This window comes from Siphateles boraxobius, unplaced genomic scaffold (assembly GCF_051911475.1).
Source record: "Siphateles boraxobius isolate OS27281-9 unplaced genomic scaffold, OSU_SipBor_1 29, whole genome shotgun sequence".
NCBI classification, from domain to species: Eukaryota; Metazoa; Chordata; class Actinopteri; order Cypriniformes; family Leuciscidae; genus Siphateles; species Siphateles boraxobius.
The window spans coordinates 21,382,748-21,404,875 of record NW_027508908.1 but is presented as its reverse complement, the minus strand read 5'-3'; the positions used below and the strand labels follow the sequence as shown (position 1 = coordinate 21,404,875).

Here is a 22,128-nt window from a genome sequence, read left to right as displayed (position 1 = left end):
CTGGCGTCCCAGAGTCACCCTCCTCCGTCCCCCACTCAACTCAGCCCAGCTTACCGACCTCTACTTCCCTCTTGCTGCTGAGACCTAACCACAATCTCACAATCTCTCCGCAACCCAACCATACGCGCCAACCCGTTTGACTAAGGCCGTCGAGCCCCCCTGGTGCGTTAATATGCAGTTTCAGTGGCAACGGTTCCGTGTGGCATACCACCTACCGCAAAACACAATATCTGCCCAACCACCCGTCATTCACGCAATATACACAGGAACGTAATGACTGTAAATACTATACAACCTCTACAAATAAACCAACAGTGCTGCTGAGACCTAACCACAATCTCACGATCTCTCCGCAACCCAACCATACGCGCCAACCCGTTTGACTAAGGCTGTCGAGCCCCACTGGTGCGTTAATATGCAGTTTCAGTGGCAACGGTTCCGTATGGCATACCACCTACCGCAAATCACAATATCTGCCCAACCACCCGTCATTCACGCAATATACAGAGGAACGTAATGACTGTAAACACTATACAACCTCTACAAATAAACCAACAGTGCTGCTGAGACCTAACCACAATCTCACAATCTCTCCGCAACCCAACCATACGCGCCAACCCGTTTGACTAAGGCTGTCGAGCCCCACTGGTGCGTTAATATGCAGTTTCAGTGGCAACGGTTCCGTATGGCATACCACCTACCGCAAAACACAATATCTGCCCAACATCCCGTCATTCACGCAATATACACAGGAACGTAATGACTGTAAATACTATACAACCTATACAAATAAACCAACACCCTTCAAGTTTTCAAGAATTCTACGAAACCGTAGCATGGCGGCCTGTACTCAGCCAGCTAGAATCTTTCCGTCTCAACCACAGCCAGTTGCTGCTCCTTTCTGCTGCTTCAGATAAGTTCTTTACTGTGCGACGCAACTCTTGACCACTGAATCCGACGTCTCTGAGGAACCGGGTTGTAGAGTGTGCCACAAAACCTCGACAACCCACTTCCACTGGATAAATCTGGACTCTCCATCTTCGCTGTTCTGCTTCAGTGGCCAGATGAGCATACCGCAATTTCTTCCTCTCATATGCCTCATCTACCGCATCCTCCCATGGCACTGTTAACTCTATCAGTTGAACAATGCGTGCTGATCCAGACCACAAAACAATATCTGGTCGTAGGTTAGTGGTGGCAATCTCAGGTGGAAAAATAAGCCGTTGATCAAGATCAGCCAGCATCTTCCAGTCCCCAGCAGCTTCCAGTTGTCCTGGGCGAGAATTGGTGTTAGCACCTTTTCTTGGTGGTTGCTCGCCTGGGCGGAGGAATATTGTCTTCTGCGTATAATGTTTTGCTAAAACAGGCGGCAACTTATTGGTCATACTACGCTTGCCTTCCAATGCTAAAGCCAAACATCGCAATACTTGGTCATGGCGCCAAGTAAACCGACCTTGGCTAAGAGCCACCTTGCATCCTGTCAAAATGTGCCTTAATGTGGCAGGTGATGAACACAAAGGACAAGAGGGATCCTCTCCTACACAGAGGTTTAGGTTCTGCGGTGATGGGAGAACATCATATGTTGACCTAATAAGGAAACTGATCCTACTCTCTTCCATTGTCCAAAGGTCTTGCCAGCCCATTTTTCGTTGTTCCACACTCTCCCATCTCATCCACTCTCCCTGCTTGGCCTGGGAAATGGCCTTTATACATCTCATCCTCTCCTCCTGCTTTCGCACCTCGTTGACTACCAGCTTCCTCCTTTGAGCTGGGCCTGCCTTGTGCCATTTAGGAGGAGCTAAACTGAGCCCAAAACCCCCTCTCCCATGCTGTACCTGTCCCACGATATCCCCAATTTGAAGGTCAGCCTTTGCCTCTACTACAGATTTCTTTGCTGACCACTTTCTACCAGTTTTTACCACAGGGGCTGCCTCCCTTACACATTTGTCGCGTGACTCTGCTAAAGTCATTTCCAGTCTGACCTTGGCACACGTAAACTCCTCGGTTAAAGCAGAGACTTGCAGCTGCAATACTCCTTTACTATAAAGTCCCACTCTGCTGAGGCAGCGTGGAACTCCCAACCATTTCCTGATGTATGAACTTATTAACGCTTCCAGCTTATCCACTGTTGTCAAAGAAACCTCGTACACAGTCAGTGGCCACAGCAACCTTGGCAGTAGACCAAACTGAAAGCACCAGAGTTTTAGTTTGCCTGGTAGAGCACAGCTGTTTATGCTCTTCAACCCTTCCACTGCTTGTCGTCTAACTTCTCCCACTCGAACTGTGTCCTTTAGATGCCCATTGTACCATCTCCCTAGACTCTTCACTGGCTTCTGAGAAACTGTTGGTATTGCCTCACCATTAATGAAGAATATTTTATCTACTACCTTGCCTTTAACTATGGAGATGCTCCTTGATTTAGAGGGCTTAAATTGCATTCGTGCCCATTCAATATTATCTGTTAACTTCCCCAATAACCGATTAGTGCAGGCTACCGTTGTAGTCATGGTTGTCATGTCATCCATGTATGCTCTGATTGGTGGTAGTCGCATCCCAGAAGCCAGGGCTCTCCTCCTACTACCCACTTTGATGCCCTAATGATTACTTCCATTGCCATGGTAAAAGCCAGTGGAGAAATGGTGCATCCTGCCATTATTCCAACCTCTAAGCATTGCCATGTAGTGCTGAATTCTGGAGTTGAGAAACTAAATTGCAAATCTCCAAAATAGGCTTTCACTAAATTTGTTATCGACATCGGTACCCTGAAAAAATCAAATGATGCCCAAAGAAGCTCATGTGGCACTGAACCTTATGCATTAGCCAAATCCAGGAATGTCACGTGGAGCTCCTTCCTCTCCTTTTTAGCTGATTGTATTCGTTGCCAGATAACACTGATATGTTCTAAGCATCCTGAGAATCCTGGAATGCCCGCTTTTTGAACTGAAGTGTCAATGAAGCCATTCTTTAATAGGTAGGTTGACAATCTCTGAGCAATAATGCTGAAGAAAATTTTGCCTTCGACGTTTAATAGTGAAATAGGGCGAAACTGACTGATGCTTGTAGCATCTTTTTCTTTGGGTATAAAGACTCCCCCTGGTCGGCGCCATGATCTAGGTACAACCTGCTTTTCCCAAGCCACTTTTATCAATTTCCACAGAATCCTTAGAACTCCTGAAGCACTCTTGTACACTCTGTACGGAACTCCATTAGGCCCTGGAGATGATGAAGCCCTTGCCTTTCTCACAACCTGCTCTATCTCTTTCCACTTAGGTGCACAGACCTCCATTTGGTATTCTGGTGGATTGACAGGTGGGATGTCTGACGGAATTGACATAGGCTCATGCCTTTTTGCATCTGTATGCGTTTCCTCCAAATATCTCTCTAGCTCAACCCTAGATGCTTTTAAAGTGCCATTCTTCTCACTGGTGAATAACTTCTTTATGAATTTGAATGGATCTTTATAGAAATTAGCCCTCGCACGTTCCTTCTTTTTGTAGCGTTTCCGTAGGCGCTCAGCTCTGCGTAATGTTGCAAGCTTATCTTTTATGGCCCTTTGTAAGAGATTGAGTCCCTCCTTCTGACTTTGTTCCGCTCTTTTCCATTGCTTCCTCAGCTGTCTCCTTTCTCTAACTAATCCTTCAATTTTCTGCTGCCGTCTAGACAATCCAGGAGTAGTTTGTACTTTTTCCTTCCTTTTTTCCACACCAAACCTCTCACTTCCATATGCGTAAATGATGTCCCCAAATTTATCCAGCTTCTTTTCAACTGTACCAGTTAATCTTTCCAATGCAAAGCATAGATCTGTGTTTACCGTGTCCCATGCAGTTTTCTCACTAGTTCTTGGCCATCTAACTCCAGGCCTATGTCCGTTGAGGTTCTTTTCTCTCTTATGCTGGTTAGTCTGACCGGGTTCACAAGAATCAATGTGTTCATCACTAACTGTGCAAACCCTCATCTCCTCTATGACAGGGGTGCTGATATCCTGCGAACTGTGGTTTGCTTCCTGTCGCTGGATTTCATTCGACTGACTTGACTGACTCCGTAAGAAGTACTGATCAATGCGAGGCCCTTGTCCCTTCTCCCTCAAGCATTTCATTTTCCCTTGATGAATCTTCAAACCCCTGACTGTTGTCGCCTTCCTCCAGCCACAGACACAGGCTTGGAGTTCAATGGCTTTGCTAACTGCTGAACCTGAACTAGTCTTTTGTGAAGTACTCTCCATACTCATATCCGTTTCCATTCCAAAGTCGTTAACCATGTTATCCACCATTGAGTCATCTTCCGCCCCTGCTCTCGCAGACTCTAGGGGTATTTTCCGCTTTAATTTTTCAGAAGCCTTGGGCGGGTGTCTCCAGCATCCTGTAAACACAGAGCTGGATACTGCCGACAAGGGTAGCTAACCCTTACCAGCTCCATTGGGGTCTCTTTCCTCCTGTCAGCTGTCTCTCCAGGCTGTCACAAGGTCTTTCCCTTGTTGCCAGCAGCACTATTCACCGCAGTCACTGGACGTATCCAGATCTTCATGATTTCCATTACACGAGAGTAGATGTTAAAACTTCATGCTGATTTGTACTCGGCTTTCGCCAAGATAAGCACCAACTAAGACGTAGCTTTACAGTAACCTATGCTTCTCCATCCATTTACGCTTCTTTCCATCTGGTGACGTGAATCTCCTTCTGTCTGGTGTTAATAGTGTATTTGCGCGTCAGCACACACAACGGCTGCAACCACAGTGCGGTCCCCCCATAACAACCCTCTGGATTGAGCGGAGTAGGGAACATCTCTAGTGTCTTCAAGTGGGCACCTTCCGTCCTCAGTGTTTCGTCGACTAGCCCACGACACCTCAATAGGGCTCGACAGTGACTCTGGCGTCCCAGAGTCACCCCCCTCCGTCCCCCACTCAACTCAGCCCAGCTTACCGACCTCTACTTCCCTCTTGCTGCTGAGACCTAACCACAATCTCACAATCTCTCCGCAACCCAACCATACGCGCCAACCCGTTTGACTAAGGCTGTCGAGCCCCACTGGTGCATTAATATGCAGTTTCAGTGGCAACGGTTCCGTATGGCATACCACCTACCGCAAAACACAATATCTGCCCAACCACCCGTCATTCACGCAATATACACAGGAACGTAATGACTGTAAATACTATACAACCTCTACAAATAAACCAACAGTGCTGCTGAGACCTAACCACAATCTCACAATCTCTCCGCAACCCAACCATACGCGCCAACCCGTTTGACTAAGGCTGTCGAGCCCCACTGGTGCGTTAATATGCAGTTTCAGTGGCAACGGTTCCGTATGGCATACCACCTACCGCAAAACACAATATCTGCCCAACATCCCGTCATTCACGCAATATACACAGGAACGTAATGACTGTAAATACTATACAACCTATACAAATAAACCAACACCCTTCAAGTTTTCAAGAATTCTACGAAACCGTAGCATGGCGGCCTGTACTCAGCCAGCTAGAATCTTTCCGTCTCAACCACAGCCAGTTGCTGCTCCTTTCTGCTGCTTCAGATAAGTTCTTTACTGTGCGACGCAACTCTTGACCACTGAATCCGACGTCTCTGAGGAACCGGGTTGTAGAGTGTGCCACAAAACCTCGACAACCCACTTCCACTGGATAAACCTGGACTCTCCATCCTCGCTGTTCTGCTTCAGTGGCCAGATGAGCATACCGCAATTTCTTCCTCTCATATGCCTCATCTACCGCATCCTCCCATGGCACTGTTAACTCTATCAGTTGAACAATGCGTGCTGATCCAGACCACAAAACAATATCTGGTCGTAGGTTAGTGGTGGCAATCTCAGGTGGAAAAATGTTAGTACGCCAAACATATATAGTACGCCAAACATACTATAATCCTTAAATTATTTTCACATGAAAGCTTATTAATGTGATCCCCTTAGTGTAAGTGTGTAAAATAACGTAAAGTTCAAATTAAAATAACCTTTCAGCCTTCATGTTATTGCATCACAGTCAAGATAAAAGTAATGGTTTCAAAAGACTAACCAAGTCTGTTCCACATGACTGTTGGGCCAGTCAAGCCTGCACATGTGAGCCGTGATGTTGTTCGGCTTGTTGATTGGCACCAGTATACTGAACACAGGATAGGGCACCATAATACCCACAGATAGTACCCATGTGGCAGCGATGACCTTGTAGGCATGAGAACGGGTCTGCCATGCCCTTGACTTCAGCGGGTTGCAAATGGCACTGTATCTTTCAATAGCAATGGCCACTAGACTGAAGGTGGAGATGCTGACGGACATCCCTGTGTAGACAAGAGAAGGATATACATTAATATGTAATCTAATATAATGCAATGCTCATAAACTCAAATATTTGTGTATATTATAATATATAACAATCTATATACTAATCTTAAAGCTAAAAAAGGATACACTTGGAATACTGTTCATTTACAGACAAGTAATTGCTGGATAAGATGATAGATACAGTATTAACCTTTGTCAGTTCTCCACCTACCAGTCTGTATTCCACTATGTATTTGCCATACATTTTTGGGGGGTTGTGTATTTTATGATTATGTTGCTGTGCATCAGAGTTTTTCTTATAAGCATTCCTGCGTAGGGCACCTACACCTCCTAATTTCATCAGATTCAAACACTAAGGCTTGTGGAAGCTCTTGGATTGAGAGCTGCAGCTAATGGGGTTTGCATACATGAATATTATGCAGCGTTTGCTACATTTTGCTTTGGCACACTTAACAAATCATTTTAAAGGGATAGTTCACCCAAAAATGAAAATTCTTTCAGTAATTACTCAACCTCATGTTGTTCCAACCCCGTAAGACTTTCGTTCATCTTCGGAACACAAATGAAGATATTTTTGATTAAATCTGAGAGCTGGATCAATCCTCCATATGCTTCTATGGGATTGAAACTTGCCGGCCCAGAAAAGTTATTAAAGACATCATTAAAATAGTCCAAGTGACTACAGTGGATCAATCTTAAGTTTATCAAGCGACGAGAATACTTTTTGTGCGCAAAAAAACAACAAAAATAACGACTTTATTCAACTATTAATTTCCTTCTCTGTGGGCCTCGAGTGAGTACACGTAGTGTAACAGCGCAGCGCTTTGTGTTGTACGTCACACGTAGGCTCACAATTGGTTGACGCTGGTCATGTGTGTGATCCGTGTGACAAGGGCCTCGAGGCCCACAGAGAAGAAAGTGAATAGTTGAATAAAGTCGTTATTTTTGGGGGGGTTGCACACAAAAAGTATTCTCGTCGCTTGATAAACTTAAGATTGATCCACTGTAGTCACTTGGACTATTTTAACGATGTCTTTAATAACTTTTCTGGGCCGGCAAGTTTTAATCCTATTGAAGCATATGGAGGAGTGATCCAGCTCTCAGATTTAATCAAAAATATCTTAATTTGTGTTCCGAAGATGAACGAAAGTCTTACGGGGCTGGAACAACATGAGGGTGAGTAATTACTGACAGAATTTTCATTTTTGAGTGAACTATCCCTTTAATGTATGCCCCCATTTAAAAATTTTGTTTTTTCATGCCAATGTTTTTCTGTGCTTATTTCATTATGTTGCACAGTTTAATGCTAATGAGAAACCAGGGCTGCTACTGCAGAACCTCTGTTAATTATCCAACGACTAGGGCAGATGGATTTCTAACTGAGTGAGATTACCCAAGTGAATTTCTTAAAAACTTAAGTCCATGGGAAAAAATAATAATAAGAAATAAATAAATAAACAAATGAGATGAAATGCAAGAGTACCAAAGATAATTCAGTTTACTGGGTGACATGGAAAATACAGTTTTTTAGTTCAGTTTAGTTTTTTTTTTGTAAGTGTATAGTGTCTCCAACATGTTCTTATTATTGCACTGTATTGGCCTACCCCTGGATTTTACATCCGCTTGACTTTGTTTCATATATGCAGTGGCTGTATATCCTCTCTGCTTGTGTTTGCCACACACACTCTGAACTTTTCAAAGTAGACCTTCAGGGAAATATTCAGTGCACGACCACAACGCATGATGTAGTCAGCCGGATCCGGGCCTTATCCAGATCAGATGGAGGACCTGCACCGAGACACGACCACAACGCATCCCTGAAGTGTCAGCAGAGATTGTGTCAACTAGATTCTCCCCTGTAAGGCCTTATCGACACGACAGCCATCGGCACTGATCCTCAACAAACCTGTCTCCATACTGGCGTGATGACTCCGATCTTAAACCATATGGAACTGGATAATATTCTGATTGTTCCAATCCAATCTGACTTCTGATATATAATGCTTCTTGAATCATAATCATACATGGTTCGTTCAGTACCCAGAGGAGAACTGGCCCCCTGACTGAGCCTGGGTTCTTTCAAGGTTTTTTTCTCCATTCTGCCACCTGATGGAGTTTTGGTTCCTTGCCACTGTAGCATTTTTCGCCTTTTTCACCTTTGTTGCCATTGGCTTTTGTCTTGCTTATTTGGGGACATTAAAGTTAAAATTTAATTTAATTTTCAACAATAATATTGATCTGCCTGCATTGACAACATTACATGAGAACTGAACTGAGCTGGACGATGACATCACGGTTTTCTCCAGAGTGGCTATATATATAAATTAACTAAATTAATAACTTTTTTAGAACAAAAATGAAACATCACAGAGCTTACTTAAGCTGGACTGTGACGCTATTTTCTTCTGGAAACAAACTTTGTTGCATTATTTTCCTGTTATCTCAGTAAAGCTGCTTTGAAACAATCTGTATTATAAAAAGTGCTATATAAATAAGTGTGATATGTTTAAGAACTTTGCAAAAGACAAATCTCTGAAGCTCTTTGATGGTTAAATGGTCAACGGTTTGACTCTATTCAGTCTGAAACAATTACATTCCACATAAAGCTATTTTACTGGGATTTTTTTTTTCTTTGGATAAAGGAAACAATAAAAAGTTAGGCTATATTTTTCACATTAACAAGATACATTGTCTGCGTTCTATGCTTCCAGAAGTATTCCAGATCAAATTTTAATCTCAAAAGAATTCACACTGGCTGAAAATGATGATTTATTTTTATTTATAATTTAAAACTAAATTAAAATGGCACTGTACACAAATGTTGCAGCCATTGTAACTGCATTTACCAATCGCACTGACAGTGCTCTGTGCTCTGAGGTAATTTCCTTCCTTGTGGGTAGACATTAGCAAATATGACCACTGAGCAGAGTCGGCGCCAGAGCAGATCTACAGGAGGGGCATTTGGTCATCGGTGGAGGGGCACTGCCGTATGAGAAATATTTTGACACAGTGGCGACATCATAGTCCAACACTGCAGAAATGCTATAAAAAAAGGAAACACCTTTTTTATTATTATTATTATTACTATTAATTATTATTTGCGAATTTAGTTTATTCTTGTTGTTATTAATTTCCATATCATGTCACTTAGAGGCTATGCGGTAGTCCTATGCACACAGTTTACTCAGTCACACACACGAAGACAATAATAAAAGGCAGAAAGGGGTGGGTAAAGTTATGTAACTAATACAAATAAATAAAACATCTCCAGTTAACTAGCAGAGCATTCATTTTGTTCGTTTCTAGCACACTGAAATGTGTTGTTTTTGAAATCAAGTGATCAAGGTGCTCATTGACTCTGCGATAAGTGGTGCAAATACAGCGTTCTCTTGTGGCTCATGCAAAGTCTTCACACGGATGCGCACTTTAATCTGTTGCGGAGACTCTCTATTCGTTCTGGTGAAATCACAAAGTAAAATGCACACAAACTTGTCCCTGCTTGATATACAACCACTAATAAACATAATCGGTTTTAATGAAGGGGGAAAAAACAACACGATTGTGGATTAGAACCCAGAACCTCTGACACGCTTGGCAAAAGTTCTGACACTGTACCATTAAAATACATACAAAAAATAGTCGGATCGGATCTATGTATTTCTTCACGTGAAAATTCTCGGCACCAACACATATTAGATCTCATTAAACGACAAATTAAACACAATGTACTTGTGTATGTACACAATGTACCCCCCCCCCCCCCCCTCCCCCCCAGCCCCATAAAAAGGGATTTTTTTTGGGCCACGCCATGGCCTGTGGAAGGAGGGGCATCAATGACCACTAGGGGGGGCACGGCCCTCGAATGCCCCACAACAGCGCCGGCCCTGCCACTGAGGGTTGAAATCAATGGCTCATAATGGGTTTGTGCATTGATTGCCACTGGCTGACTAAAACGAGGAGCCCAAAGCACTCTCAGATTAATGCAATAATGTGAGCAAGGTAATACAAGAGAAAGACACAGAATGCAAGTGAAGCTGTAGAATGTGATGGAATGTTCTCACAGGTGGGGGTGGGGTGACGGCGTGCTCTTCCACTGACTCAAGGCCAACACTTTGCAGTGTGAGAATGACTTATTGCTGTCCAGCTCAGTGCCAAGTACATTCAGAGACGAAGTGCTGATTTGATTCAAGGCTGCGCTACACAGATCCTGAAAACTTATAGCATCCATATTATGGAACACTTATAAATATGTATAACACTGTGTAAGGGATGATGAACAATACACCAGTCAGTCCATTTATTTGGGCCTTGACAATCATGCCGGAGGGGTTCATTTTGCAATAATGACTTGATTACATTTTTCAACGTATTACATTGCTTGTTGACAAATTAGTAAATAAATGGTCAAAAATATAGAATTGAGAATACATTCTATGTGAGAAGAAAAATACTGCAGAGTGATGTGACAGAAACTAGCAGAGTGTAGGAGATTGGTTGCCAGGGACAACAGTATACGGTTTCACTTTATTTTGATGGTCCCTTTAACACAATCTGTTGTCTATAAGTAACATAGCACCTTCATGTCTACTAAATCTCATTAGAGTATTAGTTGATTATTAGTAGACGGGTAGGGTTAGGGTTAGAATAAGTTGACATGTAGTTGCAAAGTTACTTATAGTCAGTAGAGTGTCTGTTGGAGGACCATCACAATAAAGAGTTTGCAGATATGAAGCAGATAGTCCACTAATAATCTAATGAAAATTAGTTAACATATAGTTGCAAATGTACTTATAGTTAACAGAATGTTCAAAAGGGACCATCAAAAAATAAGTTTTACCCAGTATACAGCTTAATGGTTTGACTGCAGAGTGCTGCGTTTGACCAATCAGAATCAAGTATTCCAGAAGGCTGCACTGTTGAAAATTTCATTGGGAAATTAAAGTATATTCTAGGTTAATAATTGCATGACTTTCACAGTAATTCCACAGTAGGACTTATCTTGTATAACTGCACTCTTGGAAATATTTGATATTTGTCTCAATAGATTATACTGTGGAGTTTCTTGACTATTGTTAGTTTTATGTGTGCTGCTGAACTTATTTTTGGTTCACTTGTGAACACAACTTGTTTGTGTTGTTTGTTTATTTTGTAATGTTCAGAATTTATATTTTTTATTATTCTTATTTGTTGAGTGCAAGCGTGCCGCACAAGCCATGAAAAGTGAAGCCAAAACGTCTCGATCGCCCCCCGGTGACCGGTCCTAGTATAGGTCATAAACGCCGCCTCCCTGTGTTAATCAACGGGACGTGAGACCAACTAAACAATTAAATTACACTTCACATATCTTTTTTCCAAAGATAGTTTCTGTCATTTACTGTAGTTTTTATCACGCTGATGTAATTTCAAGTGTTTGTTTTTAAAATAAGTTTGTTTTTTGTTAGTTATTTGATGCTATAAAACAGTGCTGTGGCGTCATGATTGACAGCTGTGATTGACAGGTTCTCTGAGCGAAGTAGTCACTGAAGCACCAACAGACTTTTTTTTTATCTTTGGAGGACTGAGGAGATTGGAGCTTTAAATTTAATATCTAAATTTCTATAACTAATTATTTCACACCGACATAATGGGTTGTTCTGCAGTAGAATGTGCTAACCGATCTGACATGTCTGATCAATCTTTGAGTTTTTTGCGCATGCAAAATAAATTAATAAATTATAGGATGCTAAATTAGCTAAAACAGACTACATGAGCTAAATATGAAGTTGATTTAGCTGTCCACCAAATTGTGATAATTGTTTAATTGTTGTAATATTAGTAGGCTACTCGTATTTTACAGTATAGGTCCTATATTAACACATTAATATATCCTATACTATAGGATATATTCATGTGTTAATTTTTAAATATGACTATGTGGTTAGTAGTTGTATTTACCTTATTTTAACGAGGTACTGCAATCAGCAGACATCAAAATTGGAGCAGAATAGAGCAGACAGGCCACTTTTTCAGGCCACAAAAAAGTGCAGGGGCGTGTGCTTGCGATTGATTCTGCGAGAGTGAGGGCGGGGCGTTGATTTCGCGGCTTTACTTCCTGCTCACAACTGAGCAGGTCTGGTCCCGAAATCGCAACTGCGCAGACTAAAGACCCAAGATGTCAGTGCCATATCGGGACACTGACGGCTTCACTTCTCGCCAATGGAAGAGAGCAAAGGGGTGTTGTCCATCTTTTTTTACAGGAAGATGGATGGTGAATAGTGATTTATTGATAACAAAGGTGCAGGGATGAGGTAAGCAGGGTAGTGGAGTCTAAAGGGTGATCTTGGCAGAGACAGAGGACAGGGAGATCGCTGGAGACAGGGGGAATAGTCCACTTAGTGAAAACGAGGTTGGACCAGGAACTGTGGTGAGGAGTGTGCCTTTATAGTGACAGTGATGAGGGTGATGATGAGGTGTAGGTGTGAGTGATTGTGAATGATGTGCAGGTGGGAGCCAAGAAGGGTGATGGGAAATGTAGTGCAGAGGATGGTGACTAGGTTAATATGTGACAGAAGCCTCTGGAGGCTGACGAGGGCATGGCGTATTTGGAGCAGGAAGCCTCCAGGGCAGTGCTGGTTCATGCGGCCAGGGTGGAGTCGGTCATTCAGGCGACCTGGGCAGAGCCGGCAGCTCAGGAGACCAGGGCGGAGTCGGCAGTTCAGGAAACCAGGATGAAGCCGGCAGCTCGGGAGACCCGTTCAGAGCTGACTGTTCGGGTATATCAGCCAATTAGCTTATTTTATATTCTACCTTGTCATTGTTTTAACAAATGTATTCATTTGTCACCTTCTGACTTGGCTAAATTAGAAATTTCCATACGAATATGCAAGGTCCAAGATTCCAGGCAAATGGAACACTAATCACCATTATTGTGAATTCAAAACGATTAGAGTACTAAACAATAACATTTCTTACAGTAGCATGGTTAAAGACAACTTTACATGTGAATTCACAGTAAGACAAGAGCAGTACATTCTTTGTTGTTGTTTTTTTTTTGTGATGTCAGCAACTATTTTTGATTGTATTATGATATGTTAATAATTTAACGTTATGTGTGTTTGTGTTATGTATGCATCTATGGTGGAAACAAATGTACTCTCGAGGACAAATAAAAAATCTATATCTATCTAAATAACTGTTTATGTCAGCATCATTTTGCTGTTGATTAACAGTAATTCGTAAGAAAATGACCCATTCATTTCACTGTAAATTTCTGTCTACAGTACTGAGTTTTATTGTACAATAAAACTCTTTAATCCTGTAAATTGCTTGCAATTATTACACACAGTGTGTGTAATAAATATATATAATTTAATGTAATTGGTAACCACAGTTTCAAGTAAAATACTGCTGTCATGAAGAGATTTTATGAAACGCAGTCAAATTCTAACAAAGAAAAACAGAATAAGAATGAGATGGAATGCTCTGAAAAAAATTAAGTTTCTTGCTATAGGCACAGCATTGTGATCTTCTTAATGATCTTATGTCGTATCAGTTTCTTTGAATCATTCCTTTTCAATCTGATGCCCCACAGGTTTCACAAAAATGTATGTCTCATATCAATTAGTGTTAGTATGATGTGGGGCATGAAAAGGTGTTGCTCAAGGAGGAAGAGACATCACAGGAGAAATAGCACAGTCAATGACTAATTAATGGTGAAGTGCAAAGTCTATAGTCAAGTCAGACTGAAACTATAATTGAGAGTAGATGGGTTGAGCTTTTAGGGGCTCCCAAAGAGCTTGACTAGATATGCCTAGATGATGTATTAAGCTAAGCAGGATGCGCCTGTGTTCTGGAAAATGATTTAAGTGCTTTAAGCCTAATGTATAAAACAGTTGTCTGCTTGTAAAATTAAAATGATTGCTGTCACAATAGGTGATGACATCCTAATAAACTACCGTGTTCAATAGTTTAGTCCATTCAAAAACCTAAATAAGAGCCCCTTGAATGTTATTTTCTTCAAAAGCATTACATGGCGGCGACAAAAACCACTGCAACAATTTCCTAAACACCTAGTCCTTATATAAAAAAAAGCTTTGAATAAGTGAGGAAAAATTTATTTGTTTTGCAGTGCAAAGTGGCCACATATATATATAGACAGCTCAAATCACAACAGAGATTTATTTCAGAAATATATGTAATTATGCCTAATTATGAATTAAAAAATTATGAATTGCCAAAATTAATTAAAATGCATGCTTGGCATTAGCACTCCAAATTATGTTACAAATTATAACAAAGATACTATAATCAGATGTTCACCCAAAAAACAGCAGGAGGAAGCAATTTTGGCCCAAATGCCACTGTTCGGCAGAGTTTATTTCCAACCCGAATAATCTAAAAATGTAATCATTAAGCTTTTTATATTATAAGGTTTGGCTCTGTAATGAAAGTGTACTTAAGTGTTTAATGCATTATTGAACAATGATCAATGACAAAGAAGAATCGAACATGAATCTTACACTTAATGGAAGCTTAATTGAACGCTCCTCACCCATGAAATAGGCGACTGTCTTGCACATCGCAGCTCCAAAAATGAAGTCCTCCAGCAGGCTGGGGATGAGATTAAAGGGCATGCAGAAGATGGCCATCATGAGATCACTAATGGCCAGCGAGAGCAGGAAGGAGTTGGTGACAGTCCGCATTCTCTTGTTTACTATCAGGACCACAATGATCAGCAAGTTCCCAAAAACACTCAGGAGAAAGACAAGTGAGTAAAGGATAATCCTCACCGAGTCCATTTCTAAGGAGAGAGGAAAAACCATATTGGTTAAAAGAAACAACAAATATATTATCTCATGACACCTTTAATGTCACCATGAAATCAAAATTCTTTCTTTTTCTTTTTTTATGGAATATTGCAGTATTTATTATAAATTATTTATCCGTGAACATATATATCTTTTTTTTATTATTCATGTTCCCCTCATAATCTTTAATCAAAATAACGGTAACACTTTATAATAATGGTCCGCCATTAATAAGTAACTATGCAGGAAGTAATCCAGGACTAATGAGTAGTACTACATTAACACTTCAGCTACTATTATTAGTAATAAATTCGATATTACTTACTGATTAGTTTAGCTTGTATTGTTTCCATTAGTTAATAGTAGTATAGCTGAAGTGTTAATGTAGTATGTAGGTTCAGATGTTATGGGAAGGAGGCGGGAACCGGCGAACATTTAACACTTTTAATAAAAAAATAAACAAATACAAAATGAAAGTAAAAGATAATAAAACACAAACAAAACAAAACACAGGTTCAGGCCTGTTCCTCTCTCGATCTCCACTATCGTCGCTTCTCCTTTTATGCTTCCGCACCTTCGTGAGAGATACGAGACCGGTGCGTCGCACAGGTGGCGCTCATCAGTAATTACGCCACCGACCTCGTGCCGCTCTCTCACGGCCCTCGGTCTCGTCCTGCTCGCCACATAGTACTATTCATTAGTCCTGCATTACTTCCTGCATAGTTATTTGTAAATGACTGACCATTATTATAAAGTGTTACCAAAATAACTTCCCCTTTGATTTGCAGCGACATCTCTTATTTCTATGATGATATGTGTACTGCCGCAAAGGCAGGACAACCTGTAACTTACATGAGATCACAGTGATAGCAAATATCATCAATCCAACGATCCAATCAATTAATGATGGACAAAATCAAGTCTCGCCTTACATTTGTTCTTGTTCAAGAAACCGTTTCACTCAGATGTACATTACAATAGGGAAGAAAAAATTATCACAACTTACATTTAAAGCCGACTTTAATAAAGTGAGCTACCTTTTCAAAGGGAAATGTTTAAAACATCCTTTGCAATGTACATTTTCATATCTTTTACTGCCAATGAGCAGAAGTGTATGTGTTGTATGATTATGGGTTATGAGAAATGAATTGAGGGGGGTCTGTTTACATGGCATCATCTCCACATCAGGACAGTAATGATGCAGTCCTGAGAAGAAAATTATATTTTTTATTTCAGATGAGCAATCTGTAATGTGATCACACTCCCAGGCAGGTGGCTGACTGTGAAATCGTTGCCTCAGGTTTGAACAATTAATTCACCATCAATCACACACTTAAAAGTATTCTCTATGCATTTTTGAACACCTACCTTGTAGGTCTGCCTGCCCGCCTGTTTCCCTTGTTAATTTCCTTGGTTACTGATTATGTTACGCACCTGTTTTAGTTTCTGTTGATTAATCCCTGTGTATTTAACCCTTCAGTGCTCACAGTTCTTTATTCTGTGTTGATTTTCGTTAATTTACGGGGTTGTGTTATTTTTCTTATTCCTTGAGATCAGGGGCGGATCTACAGGGGGGCAAGGGGGGGCAGGTGCCACCCCACTCTAGAGCCTTGCCCCCCCAGCTGCCCCCCTAACTTTGATGATCCAAATAATGTACTTGTAAAAACAACTCGTAAGCTTCTCAAAACAGTGAACTAAACGATACATTTACCAAAATTGAACAATTTTATTTTTATTAAAGCCCCTCCCCCCTACCCCTCAAATACTTAGTACGTCCCTGATTCAAACGTGCAGAGTGGCGTTCGCTCAGTCTGGCTCTCACGCTCACACACACACACACAGCGAGTCTGCTGCGGTGCGGTGGCCCTGCAACCCGACTGGAGAGACTGAGCTGCCCCAGAGCCTCTGAAGGTGAAGTGAGTTTCCCGAGGTGTAGTTAAACACACGTTTAACTTAGTTACATTTTTAATGAATGCAGTGTATGCTAAAGACGATCCAGCATCAGCAAAAACAGCGAGTCTATTACGTTAGCCAAAATCAGCGGCTCCCTCGTGATTTGTAAGAGCACTCTTCCCTTTGATTAACCTAATTGTGATTTTTGTAAAGACAAGAACAGCTTACTAAAAATAATAAATTGTTTGTATCAATAACGTTTACTGATGGTTGCCGTTACATTACAACACACAACAAAATACAGTGCCAGTTAGGAGATCGATCATTTGATTAGCTAACGTTAAGCAAATCCTATTCCTCTCAGATATCACAGCAATGAAACCAGGTTACAACTGGGCAAATAACAAATACAATTAGGATTATATTATTTTAAGTAGTCTAAACATAACTGGTGTGTGTGCATGTGATAAATCTTTCTGATTTTATATTTGTTATATAGGCTATTATTAGCTACATGGACCTACAGTGTAATGTAATACAAGGTAGGGGTGGAACGGTACATGTATTCGTATTGAACCGAATCGGTACGGGCGTCACGGTTCGGTGCACGAATTTACACGTAGAATACACGGTATAAAAATAAATAAAACTCTAAATAGCGATAAAATTCGCTCAATTCGCGTTTGGTCTGAACGCAGCATATTGAACAGACTGCGATGTCAATATTGCAATGCTGAACTGTGTGTGTACGCGCGCGAGAGAGGGAGAGGCGCGGGCGCGATCGAACTGTGTGTGTGTGTGTGTGTGTGTGTGTGAGAGAGAGAGAGGGGCGCGAGGGCGATCGAACAGTGGAAACAAAAACATACTCCGTAAACATATAATTCAAACTGCAAAGTGTTTACATATATTTCTGTACATTCGCAATAAAACACAACATTGTGCTTTTGTCACACTCTCTTGTCAAACTGTAACCTACAACTATCACCCAACCAAAATCGCACACACACACACACACACACACACACACACACACACACACACACACACACACACACACACACACACACACACACACACACACAACACAGTTGTACTTTTAAATTACACATTCTACATTGATTAAAAAAAGAAAATCAAATGTGGTTTTTAATGGTAGCCTCGTATTATTTTATACGGAAATCAATTATTTATAACTTAGATGAGAATAAAGTTAGGGTTAAATAAAATTAAGAAAAACAAATATATTGATCTGAAATATGTCAAATTCATTTTAAATTCATTCAAACATACCAAACATATCGCAATGTCTTTGTCTTTTTATTAATTTAATTAATAAACTAATTAAATTATATAAAACTATTGTCAGGGCACTAAAAATAAACTTGTTCTTTGCCTTTATTAATAACACTTAATTAAAAAATACAAGGCTTAAGACATTTATAAAAATGCCTTCTGCATTTTTGTTTTGCTTTTCACTTCATTGTACCGAAATCGTACCGAACCGTGATGTCTGAACCGAGGTATGAACCGAACCGTGACTTCTGTGTACCGTTCCACCCCTAATACAAGGATAACCAGAGGTTTTCACATATTGACTTTTGCAGGCAAGAGTAGTTGAAGAAAGTAGCTGGAGCCTAACCATTAAGGCTAAAAGTCCTTGGACACAATTATTTTACTTTGTTTTTTTATATTTTCATTTTGCTTGTTATAATTTTACTTTTTAAAAGATGCACGGTTTTGTTTTGTTTGAACACTGCACTGGGCTTATTCCTGTTGTGAATTAAAAACCTTTTTAGTGTGTAAGGGCATGATTAAACAATAATACTTTGTTTTTGTGTTTGTTTTGTTAAAGCAATTCACATATAGGGATTCCCACCATCTGCCCCTGCCACCCTGCCAAGACCTCTTGCCACCCCTTTGCCCCCCCATGTCAAATTTTCTAGATCCGCCACTGCTTGAGATTTCCAGAGTGTTCCAAATTGGATTAAAAATTAAAGACTTTTTTTGTTGTATTCCTTGTCGTCATGCATTTAATTATAGCCACCTTGCGACAGACTGTATATCTCGTAATTGCAGCTTTAATTCCATAACCTCAGTATATTTTCTCGTTGCTGTAACTTTATTTTTAATAATCGCTACTTTACAATTTATAAAAAATTTATATTTCTTTTAATTGTGTCTTTATATCATGCAATTGTGACTATATTTCATAATGTTTATTTCTTATTTTAAACTTTAACTCACAATTACAGGGTTTATTTTTTACACTGAAGCAGAAACAAATTCTCAAAGATATGTAATTACGGCAATAATTTGTCTTCTTCTTAGTCTATTATGTTTAAATGTATGCTGCTTTCTTGGATTCTTCAATATTTCTTCAAAGTCTTAAAGGGTTAGTTCACCAAAAATTAAATTTCTGTCATTAATTACTCATCCTCATGTCGTTCCAAAGATCTCATGTCGTAAGATCTTCGGAAAACAAATTAAGATATTTTTGATGAAATTCGAGAGCTTTCTGAAATTGTTGAATAAAGTCATTATTTTGGAATTTTTTTGCACACAAAAAGTATTCTCCTCCCTTCATAACATTAAGGTTGAACCACTGTAGTCACATGGACTATTTTAACATTGTAAGCTTGTCTAAATCGGTCCAATGGCGGCATCCGATAGAACGGGTGAAGGTCTCTGCGCGTTAATGTCTTTCCACGTGGCAAAGTAATTTAGTTCCAATCAAACTTATTTGACTCCATTTTATCACGACCTCGAATTAAGGTTAGATTGCCAGTTGGTTAATGTTAATTTATATAATAGTTTAGCAGCACATTTGATTATTCTTTTCAACTCTTTACTTATATTTTACCCGTTCATATTAGGAAACTATGTCGCTTTGAGGTCCTCACGCCTTCTGTTTAACACGGGTTTCACGATCACAAGCTCGCCAGCTTCGTTTACTAAACAGAGGTACTAGGCTATATACCTGAGATGGTCGCATTCACGCTTACACAATCAAATATACTTTGGTATAGCCCCATGGTTTTGCATACACTTGAATTTAAAGTAACATTTACTTCAGGCAGAGGCAGTGCCGGCGGTATGGGGGGGCATTAGGGGGCAATGCCCCCCCAAATGTCTTTTATGCCCCCCCAAATTGAATTATGATATAATTTACAAAATAATATCAGTTTAATTTAATTCACATTTCAGTGAGAAATAATAAAATATATGTCTACAAACTGCTCATTTAGCTGAAAATATAATAAAGCCAACATAAAACCACAGTGTGGAGCTGTGAGGAAACCCCCCTGCCGCCCCCCTCAATCACTTGCACGTTAATACATGAATGAAATGACTTTCAGTTGGCGCGAGATTCCTGGCTGCATTCAAAACAAAGCAAACAGATGAAAACTGATAAACTGTTTTGATAAAGGTAACTACATGATGCTTTTTTAATAGTAGGCTACTGTAAACGCTTATGTTGCAAAGCAGAATAAAGATGTGTAGCTTTTTTTTCTCTCTTCCGCCAGTGAGATAGCAGTTAAACTACTATCCTGTCAGTGAGAGACTGTGTGCATGTTGGTTAGCTTTGTTTATAATAAAGCTGTGGTCAGAGTCGGTCTTGCAATTTTTTTATAGGCCTATTTAACCCTTATTTAATCAAATTTCTTAAGAGTTGCACGTCTTGCAACTAGACATGTGCCGGTATTCGGTAATGCGATAAATCGCGGTAATGAATATGCACGATATTGTTATCGCGGGGACTTCGAAATACCGTGAAAAATAATAGATCCGAATTTAGATTTTTAGAACGCGCATCAGCTTATTTTCCATCAACTATTAAAAAAACTATGCGTATATGCTGCGCAAAACACGTGCGCACTTTGATGTAAACAATCCCCACATCACATGTATAAGCACTGTGTGAATGCAGTGTGCACTCTAGTCTAATGTAAACAATCCTCACATGGAAAAGAAGCACGGCGGAAGGAGGAACGCTGCCGACTATTTATCCCCCGTATGGCTGCCAACTCTCACGCATTCAGCAGCTTGAGACTCACGCAATTGACACTTTCACACGGTCTCGCGCCACACATCCATTTTCTCACGCAGAGAAAAATCGCGGAGCAAAGAGGACACTGACACCGACAGACTAGACAGAGCAGGTTACTTTTGATATGAAAAAAATATCAGCTCTCAGGTTTTATAACGAAATTCAGACAATAAATACTGTTTTGGTGCTTGTAAATGACGTGACAGATCGCGCGCCTCAGTTCAAGTAAACAGATCATCTGTTACTTTTTATTAAAGATACAGTACAACCCACCGAAAGGTATACGTACTTTCGATCAATCAGTGTTTTTCAACCACGGAAAGAGGTCAATAACACTGCAGGAGAACAATTATGTCACAGAACGTTACATTTACCTCAGGAAAGCCATTTAATGTTAGTTGACTTTAAGAAAATAGCTATAGAGAGGAGTATTTTGCTAAATATGTGCACTATATTACATATTTTAATATATGTTTACTTGTCATTATATAATTGTTATTATAATGAAAATTACGGCATATTACATTTTTATATTTATATTATTATTATATTTATATTGTATGCATTATATTTAATTTCTCTCTGTATGTTTACAGCATTATGTGAGATATATTTTTTCTTGAGAAAAAATTAAATGCAGGCTATCTACTGTAGCCTACCTAATATTTATCCAAATGAGTCAATATTGAATCAAGATTGAAATTAAATCCAAGAATTTAATTGAAATCATGAAAATTGTGTTAAGCAATAATACAAACAGTAGCCTCAGTAACTGTACCATGTAAACATATAACATGTTGTCACTAAAAAATAAAATTAATGTTTTGACAATCACAATTACACATTGTGATGCAAGTTTTTTTTAGATACCCCCAATCCGTCTGTTTCTCTTGTGCAATTAAAATATCGTGATAATACCGTATACTGTGATAAAAGCTCAATCAATTAATCGCAGCATGAAAATTTGATACCGGCACATGCCTACTTGCAACAATGTGTAATGGTTTATGTGTTTATTGTATGGGTTGCATCACTTCATGGTAATAGCTAACAGAAAAGGCAGTTGCAATAATAAATATAGGATATCTGATATCCAAAAAAAAG

General features: G+C 40.0%; 1 protein-coding gene across 1 annotated transcript in view; it reads right to left on the bottom strand.

Moving 5' to 3' along the window:
* Nucleotides 1-22,128, bottom strand: part of cckbra (cholecystokinin B receptor a) — a 148,367-nt gene that overhangs the window by 33,720 nt on the left and 92,519 nt on the right. The window contains exons 2-3 of the mRNA XM_077246905.1: nucleotides 14,828-15,076; nucleotides 6,032-6,293 (exon numbers count right to left, since the gene is read on the bottom strand). Coding sequence (XP_077103020.1) covers nucleotides 6,032-6,293; nucleotides 14,828-15,076 — 511 coding nt within the window. The remainder of the gene's footprint in view (nucleotides 1-6,031; nucleotides 6,294-14,827; nucleotides 15,077-22,128) is intronic.